The sequence below is a fragment of the Hyperolius riggenbachi genome, chromosome 6, assembly GCF_040937935.1.
Source record: "Hyperolius riggenbachi isolate aHypRig1 chromosome 6, aHypRig1.pri, whole genome shotgun sequence".
Lineage (NCBI taxonomy): Eukaryota > Metazoa > Chordata > Amphibia > Anura > Hyperoliidae > Hyperolius > Hyperolius riggenbachi.
The window spans coordinates 112472499-112498948 of NC_090651.1; the positions used below are offsets into that span (position 1 = coordinate 112472499).

General features: G+C 41.8%; 1 protein-coding gene across 2 annotated transcripts in view; it reads left to right on the plus strand.

The window, feature by feature from the left end:
- Window positions 1-26450, plus strand: part of ABCA4 (ATP binding cassette subfamily A member 4) — a 300886-nt gene that overhangs the window by 198429 nt on the left and 76007 nt on the right. The window contains exons 29-37 of one of the 2 annotated variants that reach the window (XM_068239773.1): window positions 1833-1916; window positions 6316-6527; window positions 8129-8253; window positions 10817-10915; window positions 12647-12839; window positions 14773-14867; window positions 17848-17880; window positions 20109-20214; window positions 20303-20377. In XM_068239773.1, the coding sequence (XP_068095874.1) occupies window positions 1833-1916; window positions 6316-6527; window positions 8129-8253; window positions 10817-10915; window positions 12647-12839; window positions 14773-14867; window positions 17848-17880; window positions 20109-20214; window positions 20303-20377 (1022 nt within the window). The remainder of the gene's footprint in view (window positions 1-1832; window positions 1917-6315; window positions 6528-8128; window positions 8254-10816; window positions 10916-12646; window positions 12840-14772; window positions 14868-17847; window positions 17881-20108; window positions 20215-20302; window positions 20378-26450) is intronic. The other variant, XM_068239774.1, reaches the window with a different exon arrangement.

Here is a 26450-nt window from a genome sequence, read left to right on the forward strand (position 1 = left end):
GGGCCGGAGAGCGGCGGATCGGAGGAGGGCAACGTGGGACATTACTGCTACAGGGGGATGGTAGTAGCCACAGGTAAGTGTCTGATTTATTTTCAACACCCCCCCAGAGAACCCCTTTAAGTGAAAACAATTATTAAACATGAAGAATATTACCCCAAATGATACAGTTTGTCATAGATTAGATTGGATAATTGAAAACAGCATAAGTACTTTAAGAGCTTAAAGGAAACCTTAACTGAGAGGGATATGGATGTTTCTTTTTAGGGCCCATTTCCATTAGATGTGATGCGATGCAATGTGGCTACATAGCCGCATCGCACCGCATGTGTCCTGAAATGAAATAGTTTCCATTGCATGCATGTTGTGTGGAGCGGTGCGAAGCGTTCCGAGAATCTGCAGCATACTGCAGATTCTCGCACGGCTGCATCCGCCCACAACCACATCCCATCTCCTCAATTCACTTCCGCATCAGGAGATGCGGAAGTGACGCGGCTAGCAGTGGAAGTGATGCGATGCGGCTAGGTAGCCACATTCGCATCACTGAAGAATGGAAATGGGCCCTTAAACAATACGGGTTTCTTGTCAGTCCTGCTGATCTCTTTGGCTGCAGTAGTGCCTGAATCACACACCTGAAACAAGCATGCAGCTAATCCAGTCTGACTTCAGTCAGAGCACCTGATCTGCATGCTTGTTGAGGGGTTGGGGCTAAAAGTATTAGAGACACAGGATCAGCAGCAGAGCCAGGCAACCGGTATTATTGTCAAAGGAAATGTCCATATCCTTCTCTGTTTAGGTTCCCTTTAAGTTTTCTTTTCATTTTGGATAGTTTGGAGGGATTTGTTGCTACAAATGAAAAAACGATCTGAACTCCAGAATCTTGCTGATTCAGAGATTTATTGTTAAATCAGTAGGTCAATGCACAAAGGAAGAGCCTTAACGCATTTCGCCTTCGTAGAAGCTTACCTACTGAGGTGAAACGCATTACCTCTCCCTCTCTGTGCATTGCACCATTGATTTAACAATAAATGAAATCAAATCAAAGATAGCTTTATTGGCATGACCAATACTCATACAGGCATTGCCAAAGCGGGGGGGGGGGGGGGGGGGATAGGGAACATGGAAGCCGGGCTGTGGAGTTGGATTCGAAGAGTCGGAGTTGGAGCAATTGTAGGCACCTGGAGTTGGAGTCGGAGTCAGAGTTGGTGGTTTCCTAAACTGAGGAGTCGGAGTCGGGAGTTGGAGTCGGATGATTTTTGTACCAAATACACAGCCCTGGTAAGTATTAGACTAAGGAGTCAGAGTCGGAACCATTTTGGGTACCTGGTGTCAGAGTTGGAGTCGGAGTCGGTGGTTTCATACACTGAGGAGTCAGAATTGGAGTTAGATGATTTTTGTACCCACTCCACAGCCCTGCACGGAAGGGGGTGGGGAAGGGGTACAGTGGGTTAGCAGTTTGTGGGAATTTTTAGGTTTACAGTTCATTTATGCTCCTCTCAGTCTGTGGCATGCTGTGACAGTCAGTAAGAGTGCAATTCATTTCTTGATTGGTTGTAACGTGTAGGGCGGACGGCCCTTGAAGTGCACACCCATCTTTGCTTGTTCCAGGGCAGGCTGACCTGGGAGCGAGCATCTTGCTGCACACCGGTTTTGTTGCTGTCTGTGTTTTCATCACTTGAAAGAATATCCCTAAATTTGGGCTTCAAAGATTTTTCAAAAATAATGGTATTGCTATTGATTTACCAATTGACCATATGGTGTTACCGAAACTTTTGCAAGTTTTACTGTTAACAGTCTGCTTGTTTTGACTTTCTTCTGGCTGACCTTAATAACAGAGGAATGGATGTTACAACAGCGAAAATCCAGAAGCAGCCTAGCAGTGGACCCCAAGGCAACAGTTATCAATATTGAGAATAAAGGTGATTCAGGCACAATAAGGATGGGTAACCTGATGAGAATGTTTGGGAGGTTTATTTGATTTAAATGGCCAATAATGCTCCTTGCACCAGGATATAAATATATTATACTGGTTTATTTTATATAGTATTACCCTTTACCGCAATGTAAAGTGGCATCATTGTCATATCAGTACTGTTTAGAAGTCTGCAGATAGGACGAGGGTACAATAAATACACACGGATGTCTCTGTAAAAGGATACTCTGATTGTTGCTGGTTTATAAAGGTAATCAATTTCTACAATGTAATGTCTGCTATATAGACAATACTATAGACTAAAACGGGGAATGGATGTGTCATGTGATCATGCGATGCCATAATGGTCATGTGAACATGTGATCCTATGGCAATTAAGCTGCAAACAACTTTAGAGTTCCTTCATCCAATACAATTGTTCCTAGTAATTTCAAAAGAAATCTAAAGCTACTACAGATGCCATCTGACATTATTTCACATTCTGTCAGGGTTATTAATATATAAGCAAACTAGCAACGTAGAGGAATCATAGCACCGGTCACCAGCTGGAAATGGACTTTAGTACACACCTTAAAGCGGATCCGAGATGAAAAACTAAATATAACAAGTGACTTGTCTATATATCTTATCTAAAGTTTAGATAGTTTACACAGCAAATCTATCTTCAAACAGCTTCAACAGTATATTAATATTTTTCCTGTGATACAATGGGAGCAGACATGTTTTCTGCTTGTCACTATTACACAATTACACACACAGGCAAGCTTATCTGTATCTAGGCATGCTAATCTGCATATTCTGTGAAAACTCCACTCTTATCTCCTCCATTACACAGGCAACTGATCTGTATCTGCACTGCAGCTCCTAGATTGTGAAAACTCTGCCTCTGAAATCTATAGCTAGTAACACCTTTTTCACCTGCCCAGACTGAAATCCCACAATCCCTTGCAAGCGCCAAGGCACTCTGGAGATGCTGTGGGTGTGGTTTGTTTAGTTTATAGGAAATTAGGGTATTAAAACAAAACAAAACAAGTATTTGGCTTGAGAAATGCCCTATAAACTATATGTAAGGAACACAATTATGCAAGGAGTAAAAGTTCATCTCGGATCCACTTTAACTTGCAGTAGGCATTTAAACACATCAACTGCTGCAACCAAACGCACCCACACAATGGAAAGTATCAGCATGCATGCATGTGGATGCATGCTTCCACCAATCTTATTGTGTATCTGGCTGATATCTTATCTCAACAGTTCCTAATCAGGTAGACAGTGTAATTATAATGGAATATACTTTTCCATCTGTAAGCTAACCTGAAATCTATACATTTAATGGAATTATTAAAATATAGGGCAGCAAGCATTGAACATGAAATGTATACATAACATGCTTTAGGTAAATGAAACTCAAAAAAGGCTTTAAATTAAACGGTATGCTAATAAGACAAAATAAAAGCTTACTGAAAATACGCTATCAAACAGTAGCTTGTCAAATGATAACTTAAGTAGTGGAAGCAGCAGAGTATTGTACTATGTTAGCCATCAGTAAAAGGAAGACATTTTGAATCAGGATGATACCATTTATTGGAGAACATAACAACAAAAGTGGTTGAGGTCATACCATTAGGGATTTCTTTGCAAGCTTTCAAAACTAAGTTTCTTCTTCAGGCATGATACAGAACTGGATCAGAACCATATGGTATTGGCTAAATTAAAAGAGTAAGAGTAAGCTTTCAGCTACTCAGACTTCTTCAGACTTGACTCCTATATGCTGTCAAGATGTTAGAACAGACAGCTATATATATGCAACATCAAAAGGGGATACATAGATTTATCTAACGTCTTGTCAGCATACGGGATTCAAGTCTGAAGAAGGCTGAGTAGCCAAAAGCTTACTCTTACTCTTTTAAGTTAGCCAATAAATGGTGTCATCCTGATTCTAAACGTCTTGATTTTAAGTAGTGGAAGTGCTTCATTTCAGTGTGTAGCATTGGTGCAAATCTTAACCAACAGGCTTGTAGCTGCTTGTAGAATGCCAGACATTCCCCAGGTTACCCATCCTTATCTGGTACCTGAAACAGAATCCTCCTGAAACATTCAAGCTCTATAGCATTCTGCTTCTGTTTCTCTTCCATGTTTGTTGAAGCATGTACCTATAGGATAGAAGAGACATTTGCTTCAGGGTTAATTATTTGCTATGTAATGAATGTCATTAGATGCAGTAGCTTGCTTGAGAAGCTGTAGGTCAAATGTAGTGGAGGTTAGATACTGCAGCTTCTAGAGTCCTCCATAACCTGTTCAGTAATCCTTTCTCACTCACAGGATGAAATCTACATTTACTTTTAGGAATGGAATAAAAATAACATTTCTGAATTACACCATTCAAAACACTTTTGCCCTTCGAATGTTATCAACTGAAACAAATCTAATATCTCTCAAACTCCCTCTTTATCAGCGACCTGACTTGTGCAATTTGACTTAGTCTGCTGGATAAGTAGAGAGAAATTAAGGGGTGTATTCAGTAACCATGGTAAAGTTGCCATGCAAAGGGAACACAGTAAAGTAGTGCATGTTGTGCAATTAGCACGACCCAATTTACCTAAGTAACACTACTTGCTTAGCGCGCAGCACCCTGGTAATGCATTACCTAGGTGATGTGGATCCTGCCAGTTGTGCAATGTATGCTACCTTACTTTGGGATTACCAGCAGGGGCACTTTTGAGCACAAAATGGGTGTGGCCACGCACCAGAATGTGAGTGTGGTCATGAGTGGAGCCAAATTTACATGAACTTAATAGCTGTCTAAGTAGGCCTGCCCAGCAAAATGTTAGATGAAGCCCCCTCTCTATTAATACACGAAAACAAAAACCAAACCAAAAATGCAGCATATCACGTAAATAGGCAGTGTCATTTAAACATAACTAGGCAGAGTGGCTTTTGTGCTGACTGGTCAGGCTTTCTGTTGGGTGGGCTGGTCTGCCGCCAGGTTATCCCCTATAACATTCCCTGACTTTCTAGTGGACCCCCTCCCATGCTCCCATGCTCACACGGACCTCCCATTGAGGCACCACAATTCCCAGCATGCCCCCATAAAACAACCATAGCTCCCTGCATGCCCCCATAAAGGCATTACAGTGCACAGCATAGCACCACCCCAGAAAAGATCCGGGCACGTGCCACTGATCTTTGGGGCTAACAACGCCCTGATTACCAGTAAAATTTACTGTAGATTAGTGAATACATCCCTAAAGCACTATAATTATCTTGATGATAAAATGGCTGAGTTCTACATAAGAGGACCATTTACCATTGTTTACACAGTAGTAGGTGTAAAACTCTTTTTGAAAGTTAATTTAAATTTACAGAAACTAGAAAAAAACATGTTTTAGCAGTTTTTCAAAGAACAGTATAAGTTTGCTTTGAAAGATATTTTAATATGTTTCACAAGAACTGGTGTAGTTATGGGGGACATTTATTAAACACGTCCTAGAGTTCTCCTTTAAACACTCTGAACATTTGGGAACCAAGTTAAACATTTATCATTTATAGCAATTCTGAAAGTGAAATACTGTATAGGATTTCAGCTCCTCGAGATCTTCTTTGTCATATTTTTCATCTCATGTGCACCAAGCTCCTTCAATGGACGACAGGTTTGGAATGAAAGCAGGCTGGTCTAGCCCCATGGACTCAGTACAGAGTCTTGCTATGGTAGTATGTGTAGAATGTAGTATGGAATTGCCTTCCTGAAATAGGAAAATTATTCCCTGAAATGAATGGTTGTCCTTCAAAGGGAGCCAAGCAGCTTTTTTTCTCTGCAGTTTGTCCTTGTTTCTAATAGCTGCAGGAGCTGCCATTCCCATCCCCCCATTCCCTCTGCCCTTATTTATCCAGGGAAAGTTGTGAATGTAATTAAGTGTGACTTTTCTAAACGGTTTGAAGTACAGTGTTCTATCTCCCCACCCCTGCTCATGAAAGCGTTTGTTTGCTCATTGCTACTGCTAATTACAGCAGTCCTCATCTGCCTGCTCTTTCTGAAGGAATTAGGGCAGTAAAAGCGTCTAACAAACATTTAAATGTAAAAAGAGGTAGCATGAATATTTTTTTAGTAACGAGCCACATTGTTAGCATACATTTTTAATGTGCTATTGAGATGCCCTGGGGGCTAAAATGCTGTTCGGTTCACTTTAACACAGAGTTGAAATACACAGAGCTGTGGAAACACAACATAATTAAATGACAGTGAAAACATCTGTTCCAGGAGAATAAAACATCAGCATCAGATCACCTCTATAGTGGAGATAATGTATTTATTACAGATTAATGCTAGTCTGCCTGTACTGATTAGCACTGTGTTTATTAACCATAAATTCTGTCAAAAATCACAGAGCAACCATCAGGGAACAGGAAAGAGTCTCGGCGAGATGGGAGTGAAAATGTCCCTGATTCCTGCAATGAACAAACAGCTCATCCTGCGGAAGCGAATGGCAAGGGATCTCGCCAGATCAAAGGCACAGATCTTGTCACCCAACAGTTCAAGGCTCTTATCATAAAGCGTTTCCATCATGCTACACGTAGTCAGAGAGATTTCCTGGCTCAGGTAATATCCAAGAATACGTTTTTTTTTTTTGTATTATTATTTCTAATTAATTTTATATAGCCAAGTAAATATAATGTGTAATAGTGTTGCCTTCCACACTTTAATAAAGGGTATATATGGAACTAATTATGATAAAAATTAAATATTATGTAACCATCTGCATCAGCGGATTCCATTCTGCAGTCTCTATTGGTGTACTGTATTAAAGGACCACTACCGCGAAAAAAGTAGGAAGTTAAAATCTGACAGAAGTTAAAATCTGACAGGATTTGGGCCAGTCTATTTTCTCATGGGGGATTCTCAGGGTTTTCTAGATACCAGCCAGCCTCCCTACTCACTTGGGGCCTGTTTCCACTACACGCAGATTGGATGCAGAATAGATGCAGAAAATCTGACTCCAATGAATGTCTATGGAAAAATCTGCATCAGAAAAATCACGTTTAGTGGAAACTGGCCCATAGACATTCATTGGAGTCAGTTTTTCTGCATCCAATCTGCGTGTAGTGGAAACAGGCCCTTACACACTATTTTGTCAGTTGGAATTTGTTTTCAACAGCATTTCCTGAAGAGCAGTTGCAAAGAAAACCCTGAGAATCCCCATGAGGAGATGGACTGGCCCAAAACCTGTTGGCTCTGTCAGATTTTAACTGCCTACTTTTCTTTACGTTAGTGGTCCATTAAACCATTATAGCTCTTGGTATCCATATGATCAGTTGCCCAATCTCACTTGAGGAAGCTAATCATGTTTTACTGTTAGAGAGAATGATATACTTGGTGGGATCACACTTGATTTATCTCTAGAAATTCCAGTGCAGATACCTTAATTCTGACATTGGGGTTGCTAAGTCCTTCATGGGGATGCTCTGCCATTAACCTCATATAAGTGTCTTATATTAACCCATCCCTTCTACCATGCCTATTATAACCAGTCTTGCTATGCTTGGCCTAACACTACTCTAACACCTTTCTCTGGATTCTAATAACACCTACTTTGTCAAACGCTAAGTCAAAATGTGGTGCTTAACCCCAAAGCTACATATAGATGGTGGCCTTATACAGCTACATATAGAGCAACATATAGAAGAGGTCTTCTGCTGAAGCCACAGCAGGGAAACCTAATGGCTATCAGCCAAGTCTTTTTCAACTTGGTGAATAGCTGTTGAGCAAGGCCAATGTCAGGGGTACTTATGGTAGAGTTCTTAAAGGAAAATAAAGTGTCTTCAAGTGGACAAGTCCAACCATAGCCCTGACCAGCCCCTAACACTGACCTAAACTAAACTAACTACCTGAATCCTCAAATGGTAAAGGACAGCTGGAAAAGTAGCTGTTAAGACCTTGGGCCCAGTGAAGACACAGATTAAATATCATTCAAGGGATGTCAATACCCACCCCCAAAAAATAAAAAAAAACAAAAAAAAAAAACAAGTGGAGAAGATAGTTGGAAAAGTAAAGTATGCATTTGTATGATGATTTGAAAAATAATTGAAATTCAGAATTTGTATTCTAAATGTCCAATGTAGACTTCCTGGTGTAGTTCCCCTGTCAGTTTCTCTCCTACTCTCCATCAGTGTGTAATACAAGATGCTTTTACCTCTCTGCAGATTGTGCTTCCAGCCAGCTTCGTGCTGCTGGCCCTAGTGTTTACTCTTATCGTCCCTCCATTCGGTGAATATCCCAGTTTAACGCTCCACCCTTGGATTTACGGACAACAGTATATTTTCTTCAGGTCAGAGGAATGAGTAGATTAGTCGTCCATCCCTTTGACATGGTAGATTTAGCATATCCAGTGAACACTGTAGAAAATGCTTGCATTGTTTCGTAAATACTCAAAGGTGCAGAAGAATCCCCTAATGTGGCCACACATTTGTCAATTTATTAATGATTTTGACAAAAACTCTGCTGGGGACCCGGCAGCAAATATAAAGTTGAGGAAGACCATTTTAGACACATTCAATCAAGATGGTGTAATCTTCCAGCAATAAATACTTTAATCTAAAAAAGTGTGCAGCTATCCTAACACTCTAGAGTCGGACGTGCTGGGGACTAGGGCATATGGGTCTTTCAACTAGAGGCCAATGGGACATAAGAACATAATTCTTTGGATTGACCTTTTAACTGAATTATGACAAATGTGTCATTGTATTCAGAGAAACTAGAGATGTCCCAAACGGTTCGCATGCGACCATATTCGCGCAAACAACGCGGGTTCGCATTTGCATTGGACCGCAAACTTTATGCAGGTTCGACCCGCCCCCTATACTACATCATTGGGCTAAACTTTGATCCTCTACATCACAGTCAGCAGACACATGGCAGCCAATCAGGCTGCACTCCCTCCTGGAGAGCCCCCCCTTATATAAGGCAGCAGCGTTGGCCATGTTCTCACTCTGTCTGCTGCTTAGTGAGAGAAGGGAGAGACATTGGAGTGATAGAAAAAGCGATAGTTAGGAGATCTGTCAGCTTGCTAGCTAGCTCCTTGCTGATAAAATGTTTGCTGAAAAGCACCACCAAAACAGCTCTTTTGAGAGCTAATGTTCTTGTGATGTGTTTTTTTTTGCGTGGCCCACTGACAATTTCATATACAGCCCTGTCTGTTGCAGTGCCTACCTTTTCACTGCACCTGTGTGTGTGACAGCTGCACATTGTATTGTAATACCAGTCACTGTATACATTTCACTGCACCTGTGTGACAGCACACAGTTTTATATACTAGTCACTGCATATCTGTTCACTGCACCTGTGTGACTGCACGCTGTTTTATATACCAGTCCGAGCATACCTGTTAACTGCACCTGTGTGACAGCTGCACATTGTATTGTAAAACCTGTCACTGTATACCTTTCACTGCACCTGTGTGACAGTGTGCAGTTTTATATACCAGTCACTGCATACCTGTTCACTGCACCTGTGTGACAGCACGCAGTTGTATATACCAGTCACTGCATACCTGTTCACTGCACCTGTGTGACAGCTGCACATTGTGTTGTAATACCAGTCACAGCATACCTTTCACTGCACCTGTGACTGCACATTGTATTATACCAGCAGTCACTGCATATCTTTCACTGCACCTGTGTGACTGCACATTGTTATACCAGCAGTCACTGCAACCTTTTCACTGCACCTGTGTGACTGCACATTGTTATACCAGCATTCACTGCATACCTTTCACTGCACCTGTGTAACTGCACATTGTTATACCAGCAGTCACTGCATACCTTTCGCTGCATCTGTCTGACCGCATGCTGTTTTAGATACCAGCAATCAGTGCATCCATTTTCACTGCACCTGTGTGACTGCACATTGTATTAGTCAAGTCAGTGCATACCTTTCACGTCATCCCCCCCAATATGTACAAAACAAAAGGTAGAGGCAGAGCCAGAGGCAGGCCACCCGGCAGGTCTGTTCAAGGTCGTGCTGACGTGATTTTGTGCGGCCCTCGACCAAAGTACTGTGTTCAGAAGAAGGAACGTACCATCAACCCCCAATATTGTCAGGACGTAGTTGACTATTTAACACAGAATGGGAGACTTCTAAGGCGGGAAGCTTTCTGGATCTGGAAATTGGGGACACGTTCCCCTCTAGGATTCAACTCCAGATTAGATTTAAACACGTTTTATGACAAATAATGAAAATTATTAATATATAATAATAATATTAGTATCTATGAATATTATACCTATGACAAGTGTCATGTTTGTTTTTCTTTTTACTTCCCCCCTTCCTCTCACACTTTTTGCGTCCTCCCCTCCCCTCCTTTTCTCCTTCCCTACCTCTCTCCCTTTCTCCCTTCTCCTATTTACTCCATTAAGGAGAATAAGTATTTTGCTTTGAGGTGCCCCCCCCCCCCGCAACACCCATCAGGCAGGAGCGATCAGCCCCCCCAGCACATCATCCCCCTAGTGGGGAAAAAAGGGGGGCGAGCTGGTCACTCTGCGTGCCAGCTGATCTGTGCTGGGGGCTGCAGAGCCCACCCAGCACAGATCAGCTAAAACAGCGCTGGTCCTTAAGAGGGGGTAAAGGGTGGGTCCTCAAGTGGTTAAGTAAGTAAAAAATAAATTAAGAATATAAATATAAAATCCAGTGCAGGTTTTCTGGATTACTTATTTTCTCAAGTATTTTCCAAGATTAGTAATTCAACATCATACAATATTTAAAATGAATAAATTACATTGCACACCTGTTTCTGCACACCAACACTCAGGTACACTCTGGTCTGAGAATCCTTTATGCTATGTGTGACAGATAGACAGTATGTTTGCCCTTCTCTGACATGTCATTGTTTATAGTAATGAACAGCCGGGCAGTGAACTAGTGGTACCCCTAACAGACGCCTTCCTGAACAATCCGGGCTTCGGAACTCGCTGCATGAAAGACCACTCGCTAACGTAAGTAATGCTAAAGCATAATTTTACTTACACATAAGGCTGGCCAGAACTGATTATTTCATTTTGTGTATGGTGGATACGGTCAGAGTAGGAAATAAAAACTATACAGCACAGCTCGCTGGTATCTGGCCTTAGTACAGAGTACCCAGTAGCTGAAAACCTGTTGTGATGAAATTAAAAGCGCCAGAAGAGACTCCATTAGGGAGCAGCAGTCTGTTTTAAAAATACCAAAGTTTAGAATTTGCCAGTTTAATCACACATTTAATGCACTCTATGCTTTTGCATTTTATGTAAGCTCTTGCAATTGTTTATATTCGTTTTTAAGGCCAGATATTGCAAGCATTTCATAATATATTGAGCCTACCCTTTGTAATCACTTCCCACCTCCAGCCTTCCTCAGCAGACCCTCTTCCATGTGCAGGCTACCATGTCTAGAACATTTCCTTCTCCGGGGGCAACCTTCCATGTCTAGAACATTTCCCATTGCGTGTGCAATCTACCATGTTTAGAACATTTTCCAATCCATGTGCAGCCTCCCGTATCTAGAACATTTTCCATGCCTTGCGCAACCTCTTGTGTATAGACTATTTCCTGTTCCATGTACAAGCTCCCATGTCTAGAACATTTCCCACTCTGTGTGCAGACCTCCCACATCTACAACATTTACTTTCCCATGTGCAGCCTCCTATGTCTTGAACATTTCACATTCCATGTACAACTTCCCATGTCTAGAACATTTCCTATTCCATGTGTGGCCTCCTATGTCTAGAACATTTCACATGCAATGTACAACTTCCCATGTCTAGAACATTTCCTATTCCATGTGCGGCCTCCTATGTCTAGAACTTTTCACATGCCATGTACAACTTCCCACATCTAGAACATTTCCTATTCCATGTGCGGCCTCCTATGTCTAGAACATTTCACATGCCATATACAACTTCCCATGTGAACATTTCCCATTGTGTGTGCAACCGACCATGCCTAGAATATTTCCCATGCCATGTGCAACCTACTACCGTGCCTAGAACATTTCCCACTCCATGTGCAGCCTCCCATGTCTAGAACATTTCCCATTCCATGTACAGCCTCCCATATCTAGAACATTTCCCATTCCATGTACAGCCTCCCATATCTAGAACATTTCCCATTCCATGTACAGCCTCCCATGTGTAGAACATTTCCCATTTCATGTACAACCTCCCATGTGTAGTACATTTCCCATTCCATATACAACCTCCCATGTGTAGAACATTTCCCATTCCATGTTCAACCTCCCATGTCTAGTTCATTTTCCATTTAATGTGCAGCCTCCCATGTCTAGAACATTTCCCATTCTATGTACAACCTCCCATGTCTAGAGGCTTTCCTATTCCATATGCAAACCTATCACTTCTAGAAGCTTTCCCACTCCATGTGCAGCTGTCCTTCTGAGACAGTCCCACTTTTCCACGTGGAACCACCTTATTTGCATCCTTTGCAGCTCTCCATTAATGTGCAGGCATTCCCTTTTCTGTGAATTCCCCCCCCCCCCCCCCCCCAGGCCACAGCCTATATGGTTTCTGCAGAAATTCAGCCCTGTTTGCTAGCTATACCATGACTCCAGATGACCTGGTGTCATGTTTCATTTACATATACATAACACGCCTACAATAATGATTCTTTTATTAAATTGCAAAAAAGAAAACAAAAAAAAATAACTTTTTTTATTGTCTGTTGCTCCTTCTTCAGTAAAAAGTTTCCTTGCACAAACACCTCCAGCGACTGGATCATCCCCACTGTGTCACCAAGTACAACCAACATCCTGTTATCTCACGAGTGGACTCCGGATAATCCATCCCCTTCATGTGTTTGTAGTACAAAAAGTAAGCTGATAATGCTCCCAGAATGCCCTGAGGGTGCTGGAGGCCGCCCACCACCACAGGTAAACCTGGTACCTTTTATGATAATGACTACTAAAGAAGCCATAATAAATACTTATGTACATCAGAGTCTTCATATATATGTGTATCCTATATAATAATTACCGTGTCGCTGTGTCCAGCAGTTATGTAGCGTCCCTGTAACCCTGTTATTTTGTTACTGCACATGTATGCAGTAACGAACAGCTGGACGGGACCAGGGAGCGAGGTGGGTGGGCGGGCAGTTGCATTCGTGCAGCAGGCGCGCACAGAGGGTGCGGGCGCGCGCATGCGCAGTGACTGGCGGCGTCAGCGGCTTTGAAAAAAAGACCTAGAGGCCTTTTGTAAACGGGCTTGGGTCTACTAGTAATACATAATCTACCAGCTAGAGAAAATCCTTAGATTTTTGTTGTTGTTAAATAATCAATCTTTTGACTAAACATTTCTGAAAGAGTTTCAGCCAGAGAAAATTTTGCACCACGCCCGATGAAACGTTATCAAATATTTCTACAAAAATAATTGAGGTTGTTTCGAGGAAAAAAACAAACAAAAAAAAACTATTTAACTTTCCTTTTTCTCCAATTATTTTATCAAATAAACCTAATAAATGAAGAATTTGGTTGCATTAAAGAGAACCTACTTACTATTTTGTAATTAATAAAACATTTCATTGCAAAGCTCTATCTTAGAGCTGCAAGGATCGGCGGGTATCGGCATCAGTAACTCGCCCGCTCAGCCTTAAATCATTTCAGGTCTGAGACTCTGGCCCATCACCAAAACTGCTTTGGCAGTTTTTTTTCCAAAGTGTTCAGAAGTTCTGTGGCTACAGAGCTTAATTTGAACACGAGGGATAAAAAATGGCCGCAGCCGTCTTGCCAATGGAAGGAGCAGAGTTTCAGACCTCTAATGATTTACAGAGTGCGGATGAGTTACAGACACCGACCGATCCTTGCATCTCAGATACAGAACTTTACATTAAATGGGTTTTTGCACTTACTTAAAGGGAGTCTGAAGCCAATCTGTAAAAACAGATACTTACCTAAGGAGAGGGAAGGCTCTGGGTCCTATAGAGCCTTCTCACTCTTCTCACGGTCCCCGTGCTCCAGCCCTGGCTTCCCCGTTGGCAGTCTGTGATCGATGGATGGGTTGGAGATTGTTCTCTGCCTCTGCGGCAGGCTTTTGGGAGTCTTTGGGAGCCTAAGTGCCCCTGAAGACAGGCTTCTGCATACTAAGCATTCATGAGCACGCTCTCTTGCACACTTGCACGTACTCAGTACAGAGCGGCCCGTCTTCGGGAGCACTGATACTCACAAAGACGTCTGAAGCCTCCCGCGGTGGGGTTTTTTAATGGGGGTGCCAGTGCTGGAAGGAGCGGACCGTAAGAGGAATGGGAAGGCTCTCTAGGACCCAGAACCTTCCCTTAGGTGAGTATCTGTTTTGTTTTTTGTTTTTTTATTATAACCTAGCTCCTCTTTAACGTCTTTAACTGAACTATGTTAGAACCTACTGTACATGCACAGACAGTTCACATACCTTTGTCCTGGCTAGGGATGATCAATGAGATGTGAATTCTTCCGCGTGTATGGAAATTTTTTATGCAAATGTATGCAGTTTGAAAATGGACCAATTTAACACAAGGTTAAAATTGATTGGTCCTTTTTCAAGCTGCATATATTTGCATAAAAATTTGCATAAACTCAGAAGAATTTGCATCTCTTTGATCATCCCTAGTCCTGGCATTAGTAAATTACATAGCAAAAGATTGGAATGCACGATCTGTACACATACATTTTAACGTACTTTAGTGAGTATACTCCATTGTGTGTGTGGCCACCTTAAATTTTTGCCGTACCAATCGGTAACTTCAGCTGTCAAATCAGATTGTCAATGTTCCCCCACAGGCTGTCGTTTATAAGTGATGATGATTATTTATTGGGATTTCTTCTTTCTTCCCAGAGAATTCAGCCCAGTTCTGAGATTCTCCAGGACCTCACAGAACGAAACATCTCAGATTATCTCCTCAAAACATACCCCAGTCTGATAAGAAGCAGGTGCAGTGAACCTTGTGTTATGTTCTCTTGATGGATAAATTTGTTTTGCTTTGGTAATATCAGTAGCTTTTCTGGGATGTAGTGAATGACTGGGCTTAGCTACCTGGCAGATTCATATCAGCGCAGGATAAGTGTTGGCGTACAGGCATTTTTCTCAATGATTATTAAGTTAAATATTTACTTGAGTGCAACTTTTACCACATAAAGCTTCCTGGGACAGACAGATTATTAGCAGACTCCTATTGGTTAGTTATTACCTCAGGGACTCTATTTCATGTATGTACAAACAGCACTATGATTAGTCAAATCTCACTTTAGATAGGCTGATTATGAATTGTTTTACTTATGAAACTGGAATCTAAAGTCCCAATAGTAAAATCTAAGTAATATAGTGTATAATAGGTGTGTAAATTTACACACCTATGTATTATCACAAAATATAATGAGCCTTATTGAGCTAAAACAAATGTAGACTCCAAAGAACAGTTGTCCTATCTCCACTCTGGCTAGAAAATAAAGGTTGGGCCCTGACCATTTTCATGCTGAAACCTATTTGTCCCATGTTTAAAGGACAACTGAAGTGAGAGGTATATGGAAGCTGCCATATTTATTTCCTTTTAAGCAATACGAGTTGCCTGGCATCCTGCTGATCCTCTGCCTCTAATACTTTTAGCCATAGACCCTGAACAAGCATGCAGCAAATCTGGTGTTTCTGACCTTATTTAAAACCACAAACACTGGTTCACATGACAGTCGGGGCCCCGGACTCTCCCACAGGCCGGGACCCCCAAACCACCATGCGATACCTAGAGGGAGGTACAGCTGAGCCCTGGAACTCTCACCACCAGGCGAATCACCCACACACCCTCTAAACTGAATGCTGACTGCAACACACACGAAAAACAAATGCACACTCCCAGCTCTAGCAATTCCCCACCTTTATTTTGTCAGCAGGCGCTTGTCAGCCAATCAAGTGTACAGTTATACTCCCTTTGCTTGCCGCACCAAATCTAGCAGGAATTGCATAAATTAGGCAGCATTCAGGTGGGAGGCTTCCGTCAGACATAATCGTAGATTATGTCACTAGCAGGCACTGCTCCCACAAGGGCTCCATCACTAACCACTCACCTATCAACCACATCCTAGAAGCTGCAAAAAAGAAATTTAAAACCACAAACACTGGTTCACACGACATCTGACCTTATCGTCAGATCTGATAACATTAGCTGTATGCTTGTTTCTGGTGTACTTCAGCCACTACTGCAGCCAAATAGATCAGCAGGAAGGCCAGGCAACTGGTATTGGTTAAGAGGAAATAAATATGGCAGCTTCCATAAACCTCTCACTTCAGTTGTCCTTTAACCCCCCTGGCGGTATGAGTCTTTCTGGATTTTAGGGTCTAAAAGCGGTGCACTTTTTTTGCAGGCTTTTAGACCCTAAAACTGGTAAAAATCCTGCTGCTAGAGACCCTGCGCAGCCCCAGCACTTACTCTCCTCCCTGGGATCCAGGGCTCTAGTTCTCACTCCGTCCTCTGGGTGGTACTGTAACCCTGTACTGAGATCGCCATCTGTCATCATGACGATAAACAGCGATCTCACCTGAGGGATGCAGAGACTACGAGGACAGGAAGAAGAATAGCTTCCGGAATCCGGATCCCTGGGGAAGTGAGTGAAAACGCCCACTGCGCGCTATGTTCTGCACTAGGCTTCTGGCGGCTACCACGAGTCATGCTCGGAGTAACCGCTCCTGGCTTGTTTTTTTCACCCCGAGTCTGACTCGTGATAACTGCCAAGGATGTTAAAGAAACCCTGACAACAGACTGTACCATGAGAAAAATGTGAAGAGAACAGGGGTGTAACTATGGAGGAGCAGCCTCTCATACTGCAGGGGGGCAGGTGTTTTCTCTGATACCCCAGGTGTTTTGTAGCTACACATGTTATGGGTGTGAAGATCCTGATGGCCACATTTGCTTTAGGAGCCTTGTAATATGGCCCCCGTGTTGTGAGGGTCACCAAGAGGATGAAAAGGAAGAGTTGTGCTGGGGGGCCCCATGTTTTGTAGTTATGCCGCCGGAAGAGAGTCACGTGGTAATGTGGTAATCTACAGAACCAAAATTAGAAAAAAGTTGTCTGTCCCGAATATTCATGAACCTCTTTGGGAGCCCTGTCCCTCTGTCCCTCTTTCCTCCTCATTTGTCCCTCTTTCAGGACTTTGTCCCTCTTTCTCTGTAAATATATGTATTTCTCTACTGAAAAATGCTCCAGCACCCAAGGCTGAGACACCAAAGTGCGCCCCTCCATCCCTCCCACCACAGCCGTCACACATTGATTGCTATTAGACTAAGAGGCACCCCAGGGCCCCCAACACCTTAATCTATAGTTATCTGGCTTGCTGTCACTGCATTGTATCCCTTTTTCTTATTTCTCTCTGCTTTAAACACAATAGGGGAATGATAACTGAGTGAGTTGTGCGCCCCTACTACACTGCGCCCTGAGGCTGGAGCCTCTCTCACCTCTGCCTCAGCCCGGCCCTGACTCTAAAGTTTATCCCCATCCTGTAAATTTATATACTTCTAATTTTCAAATGTTAATATGAAGGTAAATGAACCAGGATAGAAAGGACCAGTGTGGTTTGAGTTATAAAACAACATATTTTCCGTATGAAATCTTTATGGTATTCATGACTAGGGGTGTGCTGGGGGTGGGAACAGGGGCGTGGCTGAGGTGTCCCTCTTTCTCATCTCAAAAAGTTGGGAGTTATGATGTTAACTGAGATAAAATTAAGACATTTTTCATCAACGTTAAAAATGTATAAATAACTGACACAGCAACAGGAAAAATTACATTCATAATACATTTACTTTGCACAGTGTCATGGAAGATGATGTTATATAAATCAATAATAATAATAATAATATACATAGATTAGATTAACCTTCTCATACAGCGGAGTAACCTTTTCTTATCAATGTTTTTTTAGTATGAAGACCAAATACTGGGTGAATGAACAGAGGTAAGTGACTCAGAGTCCTAAAACAGCTACTTGTGCTTGCATTTGTTGTTATCCATGAGCATTTGCGTATAAACATTTTTTCTTATTTTAGCTGTAGCTGGAGAAAAACAACTTTAAATACTGAACTGCAATATGGTCTTCACTGACCTCTAGTGGTCACTATAATAACTTACTTTTACAATTGTGAAAAGGAACAGAGCAATCTCTATAGGCATATAACACTAGTGATCATCAGTATTTGGTGGAGCTTAAAGGACAACTGAAGTGAGAAGAATATAGAGGCTGCCATATTTATTTCCTTCTAAGCAATACCAGTTGCCTGGCTATCCTGCTGATCCTCTGCTTCTATTACTTTTAGTCATAGACCCTGAACAGGCATGCAGCAGATCAGGTGTTTCTGACATTATTGTCAGATCTGACAAGAGTATCTGTATGCTTGTTTCTGGTGTGATTCAGACACTACTGCAGCCAAATAGATCAGCTGGGTTGCCAGACAACTGGTATTGTTTGCATGGGAATAATTATGGCAGCCTCCATATACACCTCACTACAGTTGTCATTTAATGCTGGGAATACATGAGTCTTTTTGGCAGTTAGATGGCTCGATAGATAATTTCCGACAGGTCTGATCTCAATTCTATCACTTTTCTGGTCGATTTTTTGATCACTTTTATACAAATCGATAAAAAAAAAAGATTAAAAATCAGATCGGACCTGTCTGAAGTTATTGAGCCATCTTACTGCTGAAAAAGAATGCTAAGATAAGGTAAACTGTATTGTTTTCTGTGAGACTAGTTGGTACTACAAACATGGCATATGGTGGCTTGGTTAAAAACCCTGATGGTCCTGGTTAGTGATCTGACCTCCATAGGAAATAATGCAAAACACTTGTCAGCCCCGAAGCAATCACTAGGATGGACCTCTCAGCAACAGTTAGCACCAGTTAGTATCACTACCTATTAAAGCAGCAGCAGTTAGCACCAGGCATGAGGTGCCAGTCTGTGCAGGTGCAGCACATGCTAGTAAATGCCCTGGTCAAAGTGGTCATCAGATACTCCGGAGTGTGCCAGTCAGTTCTAAGCAAGTTTTTCCAAAACGCCAGTCAATGCTATTGCTTTTTTTAGAACTTCAAGGGTAAATGTGCTACAGACAGTTGTTTTATCCAAATCAGATTAATGTGAATTCCAAAGGATATTGGCGTGGAAACCATTTTTTTTAAAGGTACATGTAAGTATTTCTGGTTAACTAAGATTAATAAGGGACTTTTTTTATTGTTGTGTTTTTATTTTATTTAACCCTTTGTGGAAGTGGTCAAGGGGTACTTTGTACCCCTATACTCATTTCTCCTGGGAGCGGGGCAGGCATCTGGGGAGTCCCCTTCTTAAAGGGGACTTCCAGATGCCCCCATGAACTTCCCCCCAGGGAGTCGTCGCCTAGGGCTTGGGGGGGGAGGGGGAAGCTTGGCTGCCCCTCCCCACGGAGCCCCCTTCCCCCCATACCATAGACCATGCGGGCTGGTAAAGCTCAGGGTGCAAAGCCCCACTCGGCCGGGGCTCTGCATTCTGGCTATCCCAGGCATGGGGGACAAGGGGTTAAAAAATGCCCAGGAGGGTGGACCCCACGTCATTTTTTTGTACATTTCCCACACTCTGAACATAGAAAAAAGTTAAAAAAAAATAGGAAAAGTTGTCAGGGATCTTTATACAGACATAATGCGGCTGTTCCTTGGCCAAAGCGCTGCGGCTCCAGAGGGGTTTCAAGGGGGTCCATTTAGTGCCCCTTCTCTATTTAGCAGCTATAGCAGCCCTTCCCTATTTCATGGGCAGCCCACTCTTCCATGTGTACCATCCATGTGCAGCAGTCCCTCTCTTTCAGGTACAGCTCTTTGCTTTCATCAAATGCTCTCCATTTGCAGCCTCCCTATTATGTTTTCACTTTCTTCTTCCATATGCAACAACCTCTTTTCTATGTCTAAGCACCCCCTCTGGCCAGCAGCAGTCACCCTAGACTGTGGCTTGTATATTCTTTACATAAATATGGCCCTATGCAGCAAACAAAGTTGAGGGTTGGACAGTAGTGGGGACACAGTCAGGAATAAAAACACAAAAGTGTTTTTTATTCCTTTTCACATTGTCAAAAGTACAATTGATTAGTTTCTGTGGTTGGGTTTTAATGTACTGTCCTAGTGAGCTTATTTCTTGTTGTTTGTCCCCTACTGTTACCTGTAGATATGGAGGTATATCTGTTGGAGCAAAGCTACCTGTTCTCGAAATAACCGGGCAAAATGTTGCAGAGTTCTTGAGTCATATTGGTGACATGACCAATTTGACAGCAGTAAGTATGAAAAGAATACATATAAATTTAGACATAGAACAAAAATCTTAAAATTGTGTTGACAATGAATCTTTGTGTTTTCTGTTAGGGCCCTACTACAAAGTATGTGTCTCAAGAGTTACAGCCTTTCCTCACACACCTGGAAACCGAGAACAATCTGAAGGTACCCGTTGATTGTACCCATTGTACCCTGTCTCTGTGCTCAGAAAACATACCCATTCTTAATGGTCAAATGCAATACCTAATCCAGGCCTGGATTTACATGACAGGAGCCTATAGGGACAGATGTCCTGGCACCCTAGATTTTACCCTCCATGAACCTACAAAGCGGGTCTTTGTACCTCAGTGTGCTGGCTGGCCCAGATGTCACTCCTCTCCTAGTTCCCTTGCCCGTCATAGGTAGCTACAGGTGCCCCTTAGTATTAGCCAGAGCTACTCTTAGTATTAAGTACCTAGAAGTTCCCCCAAGTATTAGGTAGCTAGAAGTGCCCCGAATAAAGGGAGATCTGTTCAGCGGAATGCAGAGATCCGGGTGAGTTACCTCTCATTTACACTCTGCTCGGGACTCTGCATAAGGAAGGTGGGAGGGAGGAACTTTGGGTGGGGAGTGGCGTCTATCAAAAAAGGGCGCGTGGAAAAAAGGGCGCGCGGTGTACGTTTGAATGCAAAACCATATTTTCGTTTAATATGTTATAAACGATAATTTAGTGCTAAATAGGTTAAATAAACGGAAATTAAATGGCAAAATACCATCTATAACAGTAAACGAATTCTGAAATAAAACGTCAAATAGCGTCTATAGAAAAAAACGCTATTTACACGTGTATTAAGCATAGTATTAGAATGGTAGGTTTTACAGGTATTTTACTACAATTATACCTAACTTTAGGGTCACAGATATATCTCCTTATCCCTATCCCTCTCACCTAGACCCCCCTTTTGTGTAAATACACATAATTTAATAAATTGTATATATGACATATATTGTACTATAACTATACCTAACCTTACTCTCACACAGAGCCCTCCCTGTACCTATCCCTAACCCCTAGACCCCCCTGGTGGTGCCTAAACCTAAGACCCCCTGGTGGTGCCTAAACCTAAGACCTCCCTGTTGGTGCCTAAACCTAAGACCCCCCTGTTGGTGCCTAAACCTAAGACTCCCCTGTTGGTGCCTAAACCTAAAATCCCCCTGTTGGTGCCTAAACCTAAGACCCCCCTGGTGGTGCCTAAACCTAAGACCCCCCTGTTGGTGCCTAAACCTAAGACCCCCCTGTTGGTGCCTAAACCTAAGACCCCCCTGTTGGTGCCTAAACCTAAGACCCCCCTGGTGGTGCCTAAACCTAAGACCCCCCTGGTGGTGCCTAAACCTAAGACCCCCCTGGTGGTGCCTAAACCTAAGACCCCCCTGGTGGTGCCTATAACTAACCACCCCCCTGTTGGTGTGTATATTGCACTGTAACTATACCTAACCCTCCCTGTACCTATCCCTAACCCCTAGACCCCCTAGTAATGCCTAAACCTAACCATCCCCACTGCACAAACACGCTAAACACATATAAACAATAATATATTTAATCCTTAAAATACTTCACTCCAAATAACATGAATAAAATAATTTATAGATTTGTCATGGAATAGGTAGCCTTAAAATCACGTATACATTAATAATATTAGAAGTAGAAAAAGGTATATATAATATATATACACATACAATACAATAGATAACCTTAAAATCACTTATGCATTAGAAATCTTAAAATAACAGTAATATTTAAAGCAATATTTTAGTAACTATAATCAACGCATTATAAATGTAAAAACAAAGTTAATACCAAAAGCGATGTATTTCTAATACAATCAGGTTGAGAAACGTTATTTAAGAATTATACATATGAAAACGAATTTTAAATGCAAAAAGAAGTGTAAACGAAATTTTAGTTGTAATAGGTTTGTAAGCGTAATTTTAAAACGAAAAAACTAGTTAAAACTCATATAAGCGAAATTTACAAACGAAAAAATAAGTATAATACAAAGTCAAAACGAACTTGTAAACGATATTTGTTATAAATATATAAAGTCAGCGCAGGTCTATAGTAATACAGCTTTCATCATTTTTTGGTATACAGGATCTTCGAACAAAAGGGTAAAGAAGCAAGGCTTACCAGATTCCAACAACCCACATTATAAGGTTGTAAACGAGTTTGATAGGTGGTCCGCAGAACTTTCAAATGGTGTCGTTTCACCAGCGATGTTGCACACTACAGATTCCTCCGGAATATAGTAGATATCCTGAGATCGCAGAGACTCACCAAAGGGGAGTCCAGTAGGATAGTGACATGAAAAAGATATACGGCACATCTAAGTGTAAACCGTCTTTATTACATAACAAGTAAAACAATTAAAAACAAGGATAAAGGAAAACTCACATACGGGGCCCGTGCACTGGGAACCCCGAAAAAGTAGCGCGCATAAAATGGTCAATAGAAGACCTCAAATAAAATGGTGCCGCCTGTCGCCTTCCCGACCGGTTTCGCAATCTTGCGTCATCAGGGGAGAAAGGCGACCAGGCGGCCAGCACCAACTTTATAACATTTTTGAATTAAAAAGTGGGAGTGGTTAGGCTCCACCTTATTCAGACTACACTAGTCAAAGGCAGAAAGCATCAAACATGAAATAAAACATTGTGACAAATTGCATTGTGTCAGAGAGACAGTAGCAAAAGATCTCTCAGATAGTGTGAATAAAAAGAGGTGAATGCAATATTACCTGCATATTCAATTCGTAGTAGGCTAGTTAAGGCTAAATTAAAAGCTAGATTGATTACTCTGCCCTAGGGCATATCTTTCCTATGTAGAAGCTTCTTTCTAGATGAAAAGCAGGCACTTCCTGTACCAGAAGTAGTCACTGGAACTCAGGAAGTAGCCTTGCACTCCACCAGGGTCAAGTGGAGCACAAGTTCTTCCTGTGAAGGGAAAAAAAAAAAAAAAAAAAAAAAAAAATCCAATGCGTATGCAATGACGCATACGATCATAAAAACGTGAACAATGAAGCACATAGCAGTGCAGTGCGGCTATAAATATGCATGAAGTGTACTCAGGTGTGCAATGAAAAGCGCGTCTAATGTACTATACTAAGAAGGTGCATAAATCTGTATGCATAGTAAAAACAATGAAATGATAAAACAGCCTCCATGGGAGCTCCAGGGACCTTAAGTGGTGAAAGTGAAGAACATCCATAGTGATCATGCAAGACAGATCCCATAGGTATCCGATAGATGGAAATTATGCAAAGTTATGCAAATGTATATACACAGCAGTGTAATGCGGCTATGACTACGCATAAAGACTACTTAAGCGTGCCATAAAGAGCACATCTAAAGTGAAAGCGGTCTCTACTACAATGTAGAACACGCATGCGGCGAAGCATAAAGCAACAAAAAGCGCACATAGGGACAAAAATCCACTGCGAGCATCTAAACCGACATATAAAAAAATAATTGATCTTATGCTGCAATGAAGTCGCATTTAGTTAAAATAATTAAAAAAAAATAAAAAAATAAAAAATGCAATGCGTATGCAGTGACGCATACGATCATAAAAGCGTAAACAATGAAGCACATAGCAGTGCAGTGCGACTATACATATGCATGAAGTGTGCTTAGGTGTGACATGAAAGGCACGTCTAATATACTGTACTAAGAAAGTGCATAAATATGTATGTATAGTGGAGACAATGAAATGATAGAACAGCCTCCGTGGGAGCTCTGGGGACCTCAAGTGGTGAAAGTGAGGAGCATCCATAGTGATCATGCAAGACAGATCCCATAGGTATCCGATAAATGGAAATTATGCAAAATTATGCAAATTCATATACTCAGCCGTGTGGTGCGGCTATGATTATGCATAGAAAACTCCATGCACCGATAACAGAGGACAACAGACAGCACTCTGTGGGGTAGGGAGCAACAAAAGGAAAAAGAGGGACCACGACCTCCCAATATATCCTATCAAAATTAAGAGGGTATATAAATTTGTATGCTTGGTGAAAAAACAGTGACAGAATAGAACAGCCTCAAACGGAGCTCCGAGGGCATCTAGTTCACCACTAGACTTTCATTGTCTCCACTATACATACATATTTATGCACTTTCTTAGTACAGTATATTAGACGTGCCTTTCATGTCACACCTAAGCACACTTCATGCATATGTATAGTCGCACTGCACTGCTATGTGCTTCATTGTTTACGCTTTTATGATCGTATGCGTCACTGCATACGCATTGCATTTTTTTTTTTATTTTTTTTTTAAATTATTTTAACTAAATGCGACTTCATTGCAGCATAAGATCAATTATTTTTTTATATGTCGGTTTAGATGCTCGCAGTGGATTTTTGTCCCTATGTGCGCTTTTTGTTGCTTTATGCTTCGCCGCATGCGTGTTCTACATTGTAGTAGAGACCGCTTTCACTTTAGATGTGCTCTTTATGGCACGCTTAAGTAGTCTTTATGCGTAGTCATAGCCGCATTACACTGCTGTGTATATACATTTGCATAACTTTGCATAATTTCCATCTATCGGATACCTATGGGATCTGTCTTGCATGATCACTATGGATGTTCTTCACTTTCACCACTTAAGGTCCCTGGAGCTCCCATGGAGGCTGTTTTATCATTTCATTGTTTTTACTATGCATACAGATTTATGCACCTTCTTAGTATAGTACATTAGACGCGCTTTTCATTGCACACCTGAGTACACTTCATGCATATTTATAGCCGCACTGCACTGCTATGTGCTTCATTGTTCACGTTTTTATGATCGTATGCGTCATTGCATACGCATTGGATTTTTTTTTTTATTTTTTTTTTTTATTTTTTTTTCCCTTCACAGGAAGAACTTGTGCTCCACTTGACCCTGGTGGAGTGCAAGGCTACTTCCTGAGTTCCAGTGACTACTTCTGGTACAGGAAGTGCCTGCTTTTCATCTAGAAAGAAGCTTCTACATAGGAAAGATATGCCCTAGGGCAGAGTAATCAATCTAGCTTTTAATTTAGCCTTAACTAGCCTACTACGAATTGAATATGCAGGTAATATTGCATTCACCTCTTTTTATTCACACTATCTGAGAGATCTTTTGCTACTGTCTCTCTGACACAATGCAATTTGTCACAATGTTTTATTTCATGTTTGATGCTTTCTGCCTTTGACTAGTGTAGTCTGAATAAGGTGGAGCCTAACCACTCCCACTTTTTAATTAAAAAATGTTATAAAGTTGGTGCTGGCCGCCTGGTCGCCTTTCTCCCCCTGATGACACAAGATTGCGAAACCGGTCGGGAAGGCGACAGGTGGCACCATTTTATTTGAGGTCTTCTATTGACCATTTTATGCGCGCTACTTTTTCGGGGTTCCCAGTGCACGGGCCCCGTATGTGAGTTTTCCTTTATCCTTGTTTTTAATTGTTTTACTTGTTATGTAATAAAGACGGTTTACACTTAGATGTGCCGTATATCTTTTTCATGTCACTATCCTACTGGACTCCCCTTTGGTGAGTCTCTGCGATCTCAGGATATCTACTATATTCCGGAGGAATCTGTAGTGTGCAACATCGCTGGTGAAACGACACCATTTGAAAGTTCTGCGGACCACCTATCAAACTCGTTTACAACCTTATAATGTGGGTTGTTGGAATCTGGTAAGCCTTGCTTCTTTACCCTTTTGTTCGAAGATCCTGTATACCAAAAAATGATGAAAGCTGTATTACTATAGACCTGCGCTGACTTTATATATTCATTGCTTGTGTGGACTTTTGGACATTGTCCTTCTCGGCTGCGGTCGCCTTCTGCCTTGGCGCTGACACTTGTTTTTTATTTTTGATATTTGTTATAAACTTTATCCTGTAAACGGAGCCTTTTGTTAACACGATCCCTGTAAAACGCTATTTCTCGGGCGCCCTTTTTTCCTCTTGGGCGCCGAATAGCCGATATTTTGCATTGCAGTCTATGGCGGCGCCCTTTTTGCCCACTATCCCTGTGCGCCCTTTTTTGCTAGCCCGGTGGAGTGAGACGCCTTTCCATCATCAGGCGCCTGTAGACACATGTCTACACTGCCTTATGATAAATCCGGCCCTGACCTAATAGATTATTTCTCTGTGTGTAGAGAGAATATAGTCAGACCTTTTGTATACATTTTGGTCTGCTTTTTAAGCCCAAGTTCTAATGAGTGTTTTGATATA